We start from the raw sequence: 12,694 nt of genomic DNA, 5'->3' as shown, positions 1-12,694 counted from the left end.
CCCTTTACTTCTAAAGATATTTTCAATTTCTCAGACTGGACGCGTCCTTCTTGGAGACGCGTTCGAGTTTTTAATAATGTAGTGCCAAAATTTGAGCACAAAATTGAAGAAGCATCAACCATGATTAGTTGGGCGCATCCTTTGTCACAAGACGCGTCTTAGTTCCATTTTTTACTTAAGTTTTGTTGTTCCCTTTATCAATCATTGCCTTTACCAAAATATGTATAGACATATTCCTCAGGGCGCGTCCTGTGATTAGGATGCGTCAAAGAGCCAAGCAAATCAACAATTAAGCAACCCTTTGGAAAATTTCAAAGTTTTTATTAATAATGCGCTCTAGTGTCAAAAGTGCACCAGTCCCACGACTACTATGCTCTGTGGGGAATTTATTCGAAGAAATGATCCTTCAACCAGTTCTAAGGTAAGTAATACATGTACTACCCCCCTAGGCTAGGAGGAATTTATTTTACTTCTAGTCTATAATCTGGGCACAACCCTAAGTATATAATAAAAAGATATGTAAGGGGCCAAAGTCGCGCCTTACTGATAATACCTTCAGAGATGTTCCGCGTTCCACGCTCGCGGAACCAGCTTTCCTTCCATATCCTCAAGGTGATAAGTCCATTTCCACAAGATTGCTTTTATCTTGTATAGTCCTTCCCAATTAGCTCCAAACATTCCATGCTGGGGATTCTTTGTGTTTGGCATCACTTTCCTGAGCACCAAATCTCATACCTTCAGCAGCTGCCCTTTTACCTTCTTGTTATAGTACCTTGCGGCATGCTGTTGATACGCCGCAAGTCTCAGCTGAGAATTTTCCCTTGTTTCTTCCAAGAGATCCAAATGAAGCCTTTGATTAACCTCTGCATCTTCTTCCGTATAACAATCTCTGCGAAGTGATCCTGAACCAACTTCCACGGGGACCATAGCTTCATAGCCGTAAGTCAGCATAAATAGAGTTTCTCCCGTATTAGATCATGGAGTAGTGTTGTAGGACCACATCACTTTCGGGAGTTCTTCAGGACAATTCCCTTTACGATCTTCCAGTTTGGTCTTAAGGGTATGCTTTATTATTTTATTCACGGCCTATGTCTGTCCATTGCTTTGAGGATGATAGACCGCTGCAAATTCCTTCTTTATTTTCAGATCCTCGCATAGTTGTCACAATTCTTTGTTTTCAAACTATTTTCTGTTGTCCGACACAAGCTTGTAAGGGATTCCAAACCTGCACACGATGGAGTTAAAAATAAAGTTTCTGATTTTCTTTATCGTGATAGTCACCAACGACATTGCCTCTGCCCATTTAGTAAAGTAATCAACCGCGACTACCCCCTTTAGCCTTGGGAAGCTCGCCAATAAGATCTATTCCCCACATGGCAAATGACCACTGGCTTACCATAGATGTCAAGAGCGTCGCTGGCATAGATGAGTAGTTTGCAAAGCGTTGGCAGCGATCGCATGCTCTGACGAAATTCACCGCATCTTCTTTCATCGTAGGCCAATAATATCCTTGGCGCAAAACTTTCATTGCTAATGAGTTACCCCCAAGTGAATACCACAAATTCCTTCATGCACTTCCCTTAGGATATAATTCCCTTCTTCTTCATCAACACATCTGAGCAATGGTTGATTGAAGCCTCTCTTATACAGAACTCCATCATACACCACATACCTTGCAGCCTGGTAGTGGAGTCACCGAGCCTTGAACTTATCTTCGGGAAGTGTTCCCTTGTGAATGTAGGAAAGAATGGGTGTCATCCATGTTTCCTTGGGAGCCTCATCTACTTGTATTGTCTCTATCTCCGGGATACTAGGAACTTCCTAAATTTCTAAAGGTATAGATCCCAACAACACAGCCTCCTGCTGCGACCCCATTTTTGCTAGAGCATCCACGTTGTTGTTCTTTTCCCAAGGTACACATTCCAACCTAACCTCCCTGAACTTTCCAACCGAGCACTGCGTGCATATCAAGTACAATTCCGTTCGCGGGCCTCGTGCCTGAAACCCCCTATTCACCTGATTCACCACCAGCTTCGAGTCACTCTTTGCAATTAGGTTTCGCACCCCCATTTCCAAAGCGATCTTTAGACCATTAATCAATGTTTCATACTCCACATCATTATTTGTCGTATAAAATTTGAAGTGAATCGCGCTAATCAGATGATGGCCTTCCGGAGACACGAGTACTATGCCCGCCCCTGCTCCTCCATTGTTAACTGCCCGATCTACATGCAAGATCCACCAGGGATGTGGAAATTCTTCCAGAGATTCCTCGCTGTGGAGGGGCTGGTGCACCACCAAAGTCTTATCATCAACAGTAGAGTCAAATTCCAACAAGAAATCAGCTAGGGCTTGTCCTTTAATTGCTATCCGGGGCATGTATTCCAAGTCAAATTGCCCCAACTCCACAGCCCATTTCAATATTCTTCCCGATGACTCCGGTTTGTGAAGGACTTGCCGCAGCGGATATGCCGTACGGACTTCAACTCTATGGGCCTGGAAGTATGGCCGTAAATTCCTTGACGCAAGGATCAAAGCATAACCAGCTTCACCATGCTTGTGTATCGAGTCTCAGCATCATGCAATCGCTTGCTCATATAATACACCGGCGACTGTTGCCCATCCTCCTCTCTTACCAGAACAGCGCTGATCGAATACTCGGACATTGCGAGGTACAGTATTAGAGATTCTCCATCTAACGATTTTGACAACATGGGAGGGTTCCCTAATTGTTCCTTGATCCTTCTGAAAAGCCTCTTCACATTCTGGTGTCCATACGAAGTCTTTCCCTGCCAACTTAATCGCTTTAAAGAATTCCTTGCATCTGTCGGACGATTTGGAAACAAATCGATTTAGCACGGCGATTTTCCCAATTAAGCTTTACACTTATTTCACACTGGTGGGTGATTTCATATCCAGCAGTGCCTTGATCTTTGTGGGGTTGGCTTCAATTCCCCTATAGTTGACAATGAATCCAAGAAACTTGCCCGACTCCCCGCCGAATACGCACTTTTTTGGATTCAACTTCATGTGAAACCTCCTTATAATGTTAAACATTTCCATCAAGTGCTTGATATGGTCATTCGCCTCCTTGGATTTTACCAACATATCGTCCATATATACTTCCATGGTTCTCCCAGTCTGGTTTTTAAACATCATGTCACCAACTGCTGATAGGTCACGCCAGCGTTAATCAATCTAAATGGCATTCCTATCTAGCAGTATAGCCCCCTATCAGTGATGAAGGATGTATGCTCCTGATTGGGACCATAAATGAGAATTTGATTGTAGCCAGAGTATGTATAAATAAAACTTAGCAAGGCATGCCCTGCCGTCGTGTCAACCAAATGATCAATTTGTGGGAGCTGGAAACTATCCTTTGGACAGGTCTTATTGAGATCTGTGAAATCTACACATGTCCTCCACTTCTCGTTCGGCTTTTTCACGAGCACTGGATTTGCAAGCCACTCGGGGTAGTAAGATTCTTTGATCAACCCTACTTCCAACAGTCGGTCCACCTCTTCTTTTAATTCTATCGCCCTTTCTCCGCTCACTGGGCGACGCTTTTTTCGTATGCCCGTGCAATTAGGGAAAATGTTTAACCGATGACACATTACTCCGTGGTCGATTCCCACCATGTCCGAATGACTCCATGCGAAGACATCGAGATTTTTAATCAGAAAAATGAGTAAGTCTTTCTCTCATTTCGTCACTTAGCTGAGATCCCACTTTCAAAACCTTGCTTGGGTCACCCTTGTCGACCGGAACAAATATTGTGTCTTCGGCCGACCCCTACTTCTCGACGGGCATAGGGATCTAGATCAAAATCAAAGTCTCGGGGGTCCTCGATGCCCATTCCTGTATCTGAGGGCGCATCCCCATGTGTGTGAGCATCTACCTCAGGACAAGGGATGGTTTTGTGCAACCCAGGTGTGGAGGGCGCGTCCTCATTTTGAGGAGCATCAACCTCAATTCCATTTTAACTCTTCAAGGGAATGTCCTCTTTTTGAGGAGCATCCACCTTGAGGCTACTTTCGAGACTTTGTAAAATATCACTTCTTCCTTCCAACTTTTCTCTGTTGACCTCCTTTTGCATGATCTCTTCTATATGGTTCACCACAACTTCTTCCACAATACGGATCCTCGAAACATTCTCCAATGTCAAAACAGGGGTCTCGGTAGCATGGGTTTCTTCTTCCTCTGGGTCTTCCACAAAATAGTGGGCATGAACCTCTCCACTTGGTTTTGTATGAATGTACCCTACATCTTTAAATGGAAGACCCTTTCCCTCGTATCTTCTCGTACGGAATTCCTTAACAGCCTTGTGATAGCAGTCGCGTGACTCATATTACGACCCTCTCAGACTACCCACTCCGTTAGGTGTTGGGAACTTTATCATCAAGTGATGTATCGAGTTTATCACCCTGAACGCTCGCAACCAAGATCTTCCCACCAACACGTTGTGCGCGGAGTCCTGATCTAGCACTTTGAAATCTATCATTTGAGTGACAGACAGAGCCCCTTCCCCAAGTATGACAGGAAGTCTAACCGAACCCATAACTCTCACCGCTTCTCCAATAAATCCATAGACGTGTGCATCTTCAAAATACATGTCGCTATTCGGGAAACCCAATTTTTTATATGTGCTGTAATACAGGATGTTCACAGAGCTCCCGTTGTCCAAGAAGACCCGATGCACGTTCATTGCCCTAATAAGCATAGTTATTACCAGTGCATCATTATGGGGATGATGTACCCATCTTGACTCTCTCTCCCTGAAAGTAATATCAGCCGATTCTTCTTTGAATATTTTTGGAGGTCTAACTTCCAAGCTATGAATGTTGGTGAGCGGCGGGTGTCGTGCTTCTCTTGCATTTCTTTCCAACGCCCGATTACTATCACCGACAAAGGGGTGTCCTCCAAAAATTACCCTGATACTACCAGCTCTTTGGAATTTAACCTCCGCTGTCTTTTCAGCGTCCTCTTCCCGCAGGGGCTGCCTTTCATCTTTCCCCTTATCATCATTCCCCCTGCATCATTTCACCTTGTCAATCCATTCCCCCAGGTATCCCGCTTTGATCAATTCTTCAATTTCGTCTTTCAGGTGATGACACTCATGGGTGTCATGACTAGTGGACTCATGGTAATCACAATACTTCTTCTTGTCCCTACTTTGCCATGAAGTCAGACGGTCTGGTTTCTTGAAGATTCCTCTGTCCTTATTTACCTCGAAGATATGATCAATGGACACTGCCAGTGGAGTGTAGTTGCTTACCCTCCTTTCATAGTTCGACGGCGGGCTGCATTCTCTCCGCGTATTCACGTTGTTCACCCTATTAGGGATTCTGGCATTCTGCTGATAATCCGGGCTCATGGATCTATCTCTTCTCTTGGCTCTCCCCTTGGAGTTGTGGGTGTTATCATTCTTCTTTATTTCTGCAAGCGACCTGCTCAATCGCTTTGAATGATTCCGCCTGTGCAAGTACATCAGCTAACGACACATGAACCTTTCCTTGCAGGTGCTTCCAGAAATCTGTTCTCACGCGTAGACCAGCTATAAGAAGTATTTTCAGTATTTCATCAGTTGCGCCCCCCATCAAAGTAGACTCTGCATTGAACCTTTTAAAGTATGAGGTCAAGCTTTCCCCCTCTTTCTGTTTCACATTGGCCAGTATGGTAACTGGCGGTGTATACTTCACCGCAGCTTGGAACTGAGTTAGAAACAAGGTTTTCATCTGTTCCCAAGATGTGATCACCCCTGGAACAAGTTTCTGAAATTATTGTTGAGCGCCCTCTCTAGAGGTGGCCGCTAGGAGATGACATCAAGCCAAGCAGGTACCTGGTATACATCCATCTCAATGTTGAAACACCCCAGAAATTCCACAGGATCAGAATTCCCATGAAATGCAAATCATTGGTTGTGTCCCTGTATCCTGCCGGCAATTGTGCTTCCCTCACGATAACAACAAAAGGGGAAGGAGGCTTAGGAATGTACAACTATGAGGCCCAACCGCGAAGGCCCAAGGCTCGTCCCTAATCGCAGGACTTCACGGATAGTGCATCTCCCTGCGCAAGGATAACACTCCGCTACAGCTATCTCCCTTGATTTATGAACGCAGGTATAACCACGGTTCACCCCAAGTACCGGACGCATCCCTGTCCCCCGAATGAGGATTACCCACAAGATAACAGGACAGGTGATCCCAAGCTCTTGGGTGAAAAATGCAGGATGACTCCAAAGTTCTCCAACGAGGACACCCGTTGAATACAAGAAAAGAGTTCCCAAAGCACACACCAATGTTAACCCCTCATCCCCAATGAGGACACCCGTTGAATACAGGAGAAGGCCTTCAATCATCAGGCATACCCCTGGAGGCCTTCAAGCTTTTCACGGACATCCCCCTCCTTGACCGTCTCAAGGAGGGAATTCTTCAAAGAGTACCTGCAATAAATACGTTAGTAAAAATAATCTCCACTGCTCCTTTCCATGCAAGCTTTATCCTGAAGTCACCCTCGAGAATGCATCTACCACTCATAGGACGCGTCCTAAGATATTGGGCGCGCCCTAACCCCCATGAAACTTGTATTTGTTCTTCCAGCAACTACCTTCCTTGACATCCAGCATATCAGGATGCGTCCTTTCTCTCTGAGCGGTTTATCCAACCTTCACTGCCAGACAAACATAATTGTCAAATGTTTCCAGCACATTGGACGTGTCCAAAGCTCCAGGGCACGTCCATGCGCTTCCAAGCTTTCCTATTATAAGGCCATCCCTTGTAAGGCACCCTCCTCCAAGTTGGGCGCGTCCTGCGGGCCTGGACGCGTCCTCTCCTTCTACAATGTAATACCAAGTTTGACTGCAATCAATCTGCATTTGACCTGAGTCAAACCAATGCCAAATTTTGGGTGTAACAATAACTTATAAGTTATGATTTACCAAATACATATTAACTTGGAGGTAAAATTATCCTAACACCTAAATAACTTATAAGTCGTACACTTTTCAACTTTAAGATATAAGTTATATTTTTTAAGAAATCTCAAACGAACCATAAGATTCGTTAGGACTTATAATTAAGCTCAAGGTGCAGGCGCATTTCTTACATGCAAGTCAGTTTACTACCCAGATTCTAACGAATGCCTTAATTAATCACCACATTAGGCAAGTCGTAGATCACAGTTCTGTTAGAATTTAAAATATATTAAGCTCTGATAGTATCCCGACTTTGTCACTCGTATTTGGTATTCTAAAAAATAGAAATCAACCTTAGTAGCTGGATGATTAAATTCATATTTATATACTAGGGTCACAAATGTTCAATTTGCTCTTCCCAGTGATTATAATTTTTTATAGTTTTGTGTTTGATATATGTTTAAAAAATGAAATCCCTGATTTTAATATTCATTTTTCTTTTCTGGCACCATAAAAGATAAAATATAGTACAATAATATAAAAACCGTGATTCATGAAATAGATAGAATCCAATATATATTGGGGAGGGGTCTGTAACAACTGTTTGCTAATAACACTTTGTTAACAAATAGTTTATCAGCCGTTGGATGGGGGATTAACGGGTGAGATGGCATCCGGACCGTGGAAATTTTCAGCGATTGGTTAGGACGGACCGCGGAAAATTTCTGCGGTTGGGTACTGTCCCCTTATCCCCAGCATCCCAACAACAGCTCATTTCACCACAAAAACACCAATATTTCCAAGAAAAAATCTACTCTCTCCAAGTTTATATTTTAGGCAATTTTGGGGCATTTTCATCAAGAAATTCAAGTAGTTTTGTCAATTCACGGTATATTTCTTGTCTTAAATTTCAAATTTTCATGGCGGATAAATTATTTGCTCGTATGTTTTGTCATAAACGTCAAAATGAAAAAAATAGGCCATTGATCATAGTTTACATCTTGAAGGTTTAAATACTAGTGAAGAACCTAAAACCCTGTATATGTTGAAGATGATGATTTTGTAGATAGAAATGAGGAATTTATTAATTTAGAAGACGATTTGGTTGATGTTGAAGATGAAAATGATGAAAATGAGGTTGAAAATGATAGTGATAATGTTGAGGGTGAGGATGAAGATAAAGATGATAATGTAGAGGATGCAAATTTATATGAAAATGTTGATGGGGGGAGTTCCATATTTGAATCAAAATTTTCAATGTGTGGATGAGGCCGGTCATTTTTTTAGGGCTTATGCTTTACGAAATTGATTTGCTATTAAAATTCAAGCTAGTCATCGTAATAAAGACAACGAGATATATGGTCGTTTATATGTTTGTAGGCTTTATGGAAAAAGTGTCATCGCCGAGAGTAGTCAAAATAAACGGCGTAGAGAGGTTCTTCCTAAAAGCGAGTGCAAGGTGAGGATGTATGTCAATTATCAAAAGAAAAAACGTCATTGAGAGGTAACTAGCCTTGAATTAGTACACAACCACTGTCTTATTTCCCCTAGTAAGATGAATTTGGTACAACGAGAAAGACATGTCAACACCGCGACCCGTAGTTTGATTAAAATGCTTTATGGTTCGGAGGTTCGTAATTGTCAGGTGATGAATGTGATTGGTAACATTCATGGAGGTAATGACAAAGTTGGTTTCAATGTTCAACATGTTAGGAATGTGTTAAGAGACGAGAGGAAGAAAAGGTTTGAGATTAGTGACGCCCAAGCGGGGTTGGACTTGTTGCATAGGTTGAATGAAGAAAGTGGTTCTAAATATTTTATTAGGACCGAAGTCGATGGAGAGAAACGCTTGAAGTGTCTAGTATGGATTGATCCGAGATGTATAATGGCTTACCAAAATTTTGGCGATGTTATGGCTTTTGATACCACTTATCGGAAAAATAGGTATGCAATGCAATTTGTCCCATTTACCGGAGTAAATCATCATTATCAATCGGTAATTTTCGGGTTTGCATTGATGCGGGATGAACACGCGTCGACTTTTGAGTGGATTCTTCGTACTTGGCTTGAAGGTGTGGGGAATAATCCTCCATTGACTATAATCACAGATCAAGATCAAGCCATGGCAAGTGCTATTGCGGTTGTACTCCCGAATACTACCCATTTATTGTGTTCTTGGCACATAAGTCAAAAATTCCCCGAGAAATTAGCTCATTATTATTCGGCTTTTACGGAACTCAAGACGGACTTCAACCATTGCAATTATAAATCTCTCATCGAATGTGTTTTTTAGGCTAGATGGGCGTCGTTTGTGGAAAAGTATCACTTGCAAGATCATAAATGGTTAAATGGGTTATATGAGTTGAAGCGCAAGTGGATTCTTACATATACTAGAAACACATTTTCGGCATTTCAAAACAGTACATCGAGGAGTGAGGGGATGAATTCTTTCTTTGATAAGTATGTGAGTTCGGCAACGGGTTTGAAGGAATTCATTGAAAATGCCCAAAAAGCATTGGCAAGGCAATTTACGAGGGAGAAGGAAGAAGATTATGTCACCATTAATTTAAAACGTCCCATGAAATTGCATACCACATTGGAGTATCATACTTCTTGTATCTACATTAAGGAAATGTTTAGAAGATTTCAAGATGAATTGGTTGAGTCTTCAAAATACTTTGTTGAAAAAGACCGACGAGCTAGCGAAGAAGGGGAGGGAATGAGGGATGTTTATACATACTATAGTTGTTATAGGCCCATATTCGAGCCTACGAGAAGAAATGTTTATTTTGTGGCATTCGAGAAAGCAAGCTCTTTGGGAATGTGTACGTGTAAAATGCTTGAACATTCAGGGCTACCTTGTAGACACCTATTGGCGGTCTTCACTAAGAAACGGGTTTCGGAAATTCCCCCGTATTATATAAACCGGAGGTGGACAATGCATGCCAATGGAGTTGATGGTGTGTTGCCTTATAATTTGGATGTTGGACAAAGTCATGAGATGAACTCAACCGATCGATTTAATAGCATGACAATGTTTACCATGAGTTTTTGTCAAAGTAGCATTGCATCCAAGGAACGGTATGATTATGCCGTTGGAGTGATGAATCGAGAAATACCAATTCTTGAAAGAATGAGCGTTGATGGAATTAAATTTTACGAAAGCAATTCGCATGCTCCAAATGCAAGTGCTCATGAAGAACCAATTCTTGACCCTATTATGTCCCAAACTAAAGGGAGGAAGAAGGACGTTCGTTTCAAAAGTCCCATAGAATCGATTGGTAAAAAGGAGAAGCCGCCAAGAAAGTGCACTTATTGTCAAATGGAAGGCCATGATAAAAGAAAGTGTGCTAGTAGACTAGAAGATCTTAAAAAGGCTCAAGGATTGCAATATAATTAGTAGTGTAGCATTTTGTAACCGAATGTTGTAATCTTTTAATGGATTTGAATTTTAAGTGTTTAACATTGCTTTCTTTTTTGTTATGTTTTATTGTCATATAATTGCCAATTATTGTCATATAATTGTGTTTTATTATGATAGGTAACATGACTAGCGAGTATAGTGGTGACAACAACTCCGATCATAGTTGTGATTTGGTTTTCCACATTAGCAACACATTCTCGGACTCCCTACCAAGCGACTCGTGGTATGAGGACAATGACGAGGAAGATGTGGTCTCACCAACCTTTAGTGAGATGGAAGATGCATGTGCCGACCCATGTGGAGGAAGAGGAAACGGACTTGTACCCACCCGATGAGGAGGCTTATAGGGCCAAAAATTGGATCGAGGCATGCAATTGGATGGAGGGTACTGAACCGTGGAGATTGGTGAACTCTCATCCGGATCTGTACTTCCTTCCGATCTTGAATTTGGGCAACAACACGCCCGATGGAAAATGAAAAAAATCCAGATGAAATGGCGGTAAGCTTGTTAAATGTGATCGGATTGCCGATATTGTAAACTTAAGGCCTCGTGAGGGTTGTAATATGGACCAAATGCGCATTGAATATGTGAAGGGTTGGGTTTCACACTTAACGGGAGGGACGGAGAGGGAACGCGGGACATGTTTTGCAAGATTTCGTCTCTACGATGGCTCAAATACGATTCCCGTTACCATTTGGAATAACTCCAACCCTTACCCGTGGAAACTTACGGAAGGGCATATTCGTGATGGTTGTTTACTTGTTCTCTACCATATTGTATGCTTCGTGGATACTACGCAAGGAGTTGCTCAACACCGGTTATCCGGTGGTCTTTCTAATATACTAGATATTTTTGGTTAGGATCAATATATTTCGTAAAATTTAGTGTATTGTATTGATCGTGTAATTTTCATTCAAACCTATGTACTCGTATAATTTTCATTGAATTTGAGCGGAAAGTATGTATTTTCTATGAATTCAAGTGTGAATATTAAGATTGAAAGTCTACCTATAAATTTAAGATTGAAAATTAAAATTTACAAGTCCAACTATACATTAGAAATTGTTATGAAATGTATTGAAAAGTTTTTTTTAACATTAGGACAAAATGTTGACTTTTGTCGACTTTTTAAGGAATTTTCAATTGTGTCTCGACTCCCTTCTAATATTTCGAGTTAAAAAAATAATAATTTTGCAAAAAAAAATGTAAAAATAGAAAAAAAAATTTGAAAATCATTCATTACCATATCGCAACAAAATCCAAATTCACAACAATCCACCAAATTCACAACAATCCACCAAAATCCACCAAAATCCACAACAATCCACCAATAGCCACCAAAATCCTCAAAAATCCACCAAATAAAATCCAACTACATACGAAATGAAATCCAACTACATACGAAAATAAAATCCAACTACATACGAAATGAAACCCAACCACATAAGTACTACGAAGCTTTGTGACGCCTACGCATATGAATCCCGGGAATCCCCCTACCTTCCCTAGCTGAAACTCCTTGGCTATCCAATACCTAAAGGTATCCACCTCCTCCTGCGACCAATTCGGTACCTCGGCTAAGTCATATCCTTGTGTGAAGTAGTCCATGTACTTCATCATATAAACACCACAATCATTAGAGTTTCGTTGCTTTAGCCTGGACGGTAGAGCTAAGACCTCGGCTGAAGTAGGGCCACGCCCCTCGACTGGGGGTATCATATGCAATAGCCTCGGCAACAACCATGACTGCAATGAAATTATGATCCGAGAATGAATATAATATATAATTGGTAAGGACTATATAGAAGACAATAATAGTAGAGGAACATACCACCACTCGTATATCCTCACGATAATACGGCTCGTCATTCATTGAATCTATGATAAGACCTTCAAATCATCTAGTACCGAATATGAACAAAACCCAATACACATCTCCGACACAATATGGGATGAATATGTAGTCCTCCTCTAGAAAGGAAGGACCAACAGTAGCACCGGAAAAACCAGTAAAACTACATAATGCTTTATTCCATGCCCTCTGCAATGTATCTCCACCGACCCTCGATGCTTTTCTGATTTTCTTCACATGTCCTTTCCCAAGTACCATGAAGTAGGGATCCATGAAATATTTGACGGGTTTCCTCTCCCATATACCTCTAGTGTGAATCTCCTCCTCCCGACTCCTTAGAAATCCCTGAAAATATATATGAATGCAATAAGTAAAATAAATGCAACAAGTAAGATGAATGCAACAACTAAAATGAATGCAACAACTAAATTGTATTAGAAACGAGTAACGAACAATACCATATAAGTATATATGATACTGTCATCAACCCATGTTCCTGGAGCT

The 12,694-nt window shown here is 41.5% G+C and overlaps 1 protein-coding gene across 1 annotated transcript; it reads left to right on the top strand.

Moving 5' to 3' along the window:
• Window positions 1–7,833: 7,833 nt before the first annotated feature.
• LOC141673542 (protein FAR1-RELATED SEQUENCE 5-like) lies at window positions 7,834–10,313 on the top strand. The gene is made up of 5 exons (XM_074480291.1): window positions 7,834–7,855; window positions 7,965–8,172; window positions 8,294–8,372; window positions 8,559–9,053; window positions 9,207–10,313. The coding sequence occupies exons 1-5, from the start codon at window positions 7,834–7,836 to the stop codon at window positions 10,311–10,313; spliced, it is 1,911 nt and encodes a 636-aa protein (XP_074336392.1).
• Window positions 10,314–12,694: the final 2,381 nt, after the last annotated feature.

Source organism: Apium graveolens, chromosome 7 (genome assembly GCF_009905375.1).
Source record: "Apium graveolens cultivar Ventura chromosome 7, ASM990537v1, whole genome shotgun sequence".
Taxonomy (NCBI): Eukaryota; Viridiplantae; Streptophyta; class Magnoliopsida; order Apiales; family Apiaceae; genus Apium; species Apium graveolens.
The sequence above is the reverse complement of the archived record's forward strand: the minus strand, read 5'-3'. Positions and strand labels throughout refer to the sequence as shown.

What these genes read in the sequence shown, in the direction of transcription:
- LOC141673542 (XM_074480291.1), top strand. Translation starts at nt 7,834, where the DNA reads ATGGCGGATAAATTATTTGCTC. An exon ending in GGCGGATAAATTATTTGCTC is followed by an intron (nt 7,856 to 7,964) that starts GTATGTTTTGTC and finishes TATATGTTGAAG; the next exon opens with ATGATGATTTTGTAGATAGA. An exon ending in TTCCTAAAAGCGAGTGCAAG is followed by an intron (nt 8,373 to 8,558) that starts GTGAGGATGTAT and finishes CGTAATTGTCAG; the next exon opens with GTGATGAATGTGATTGGTAA.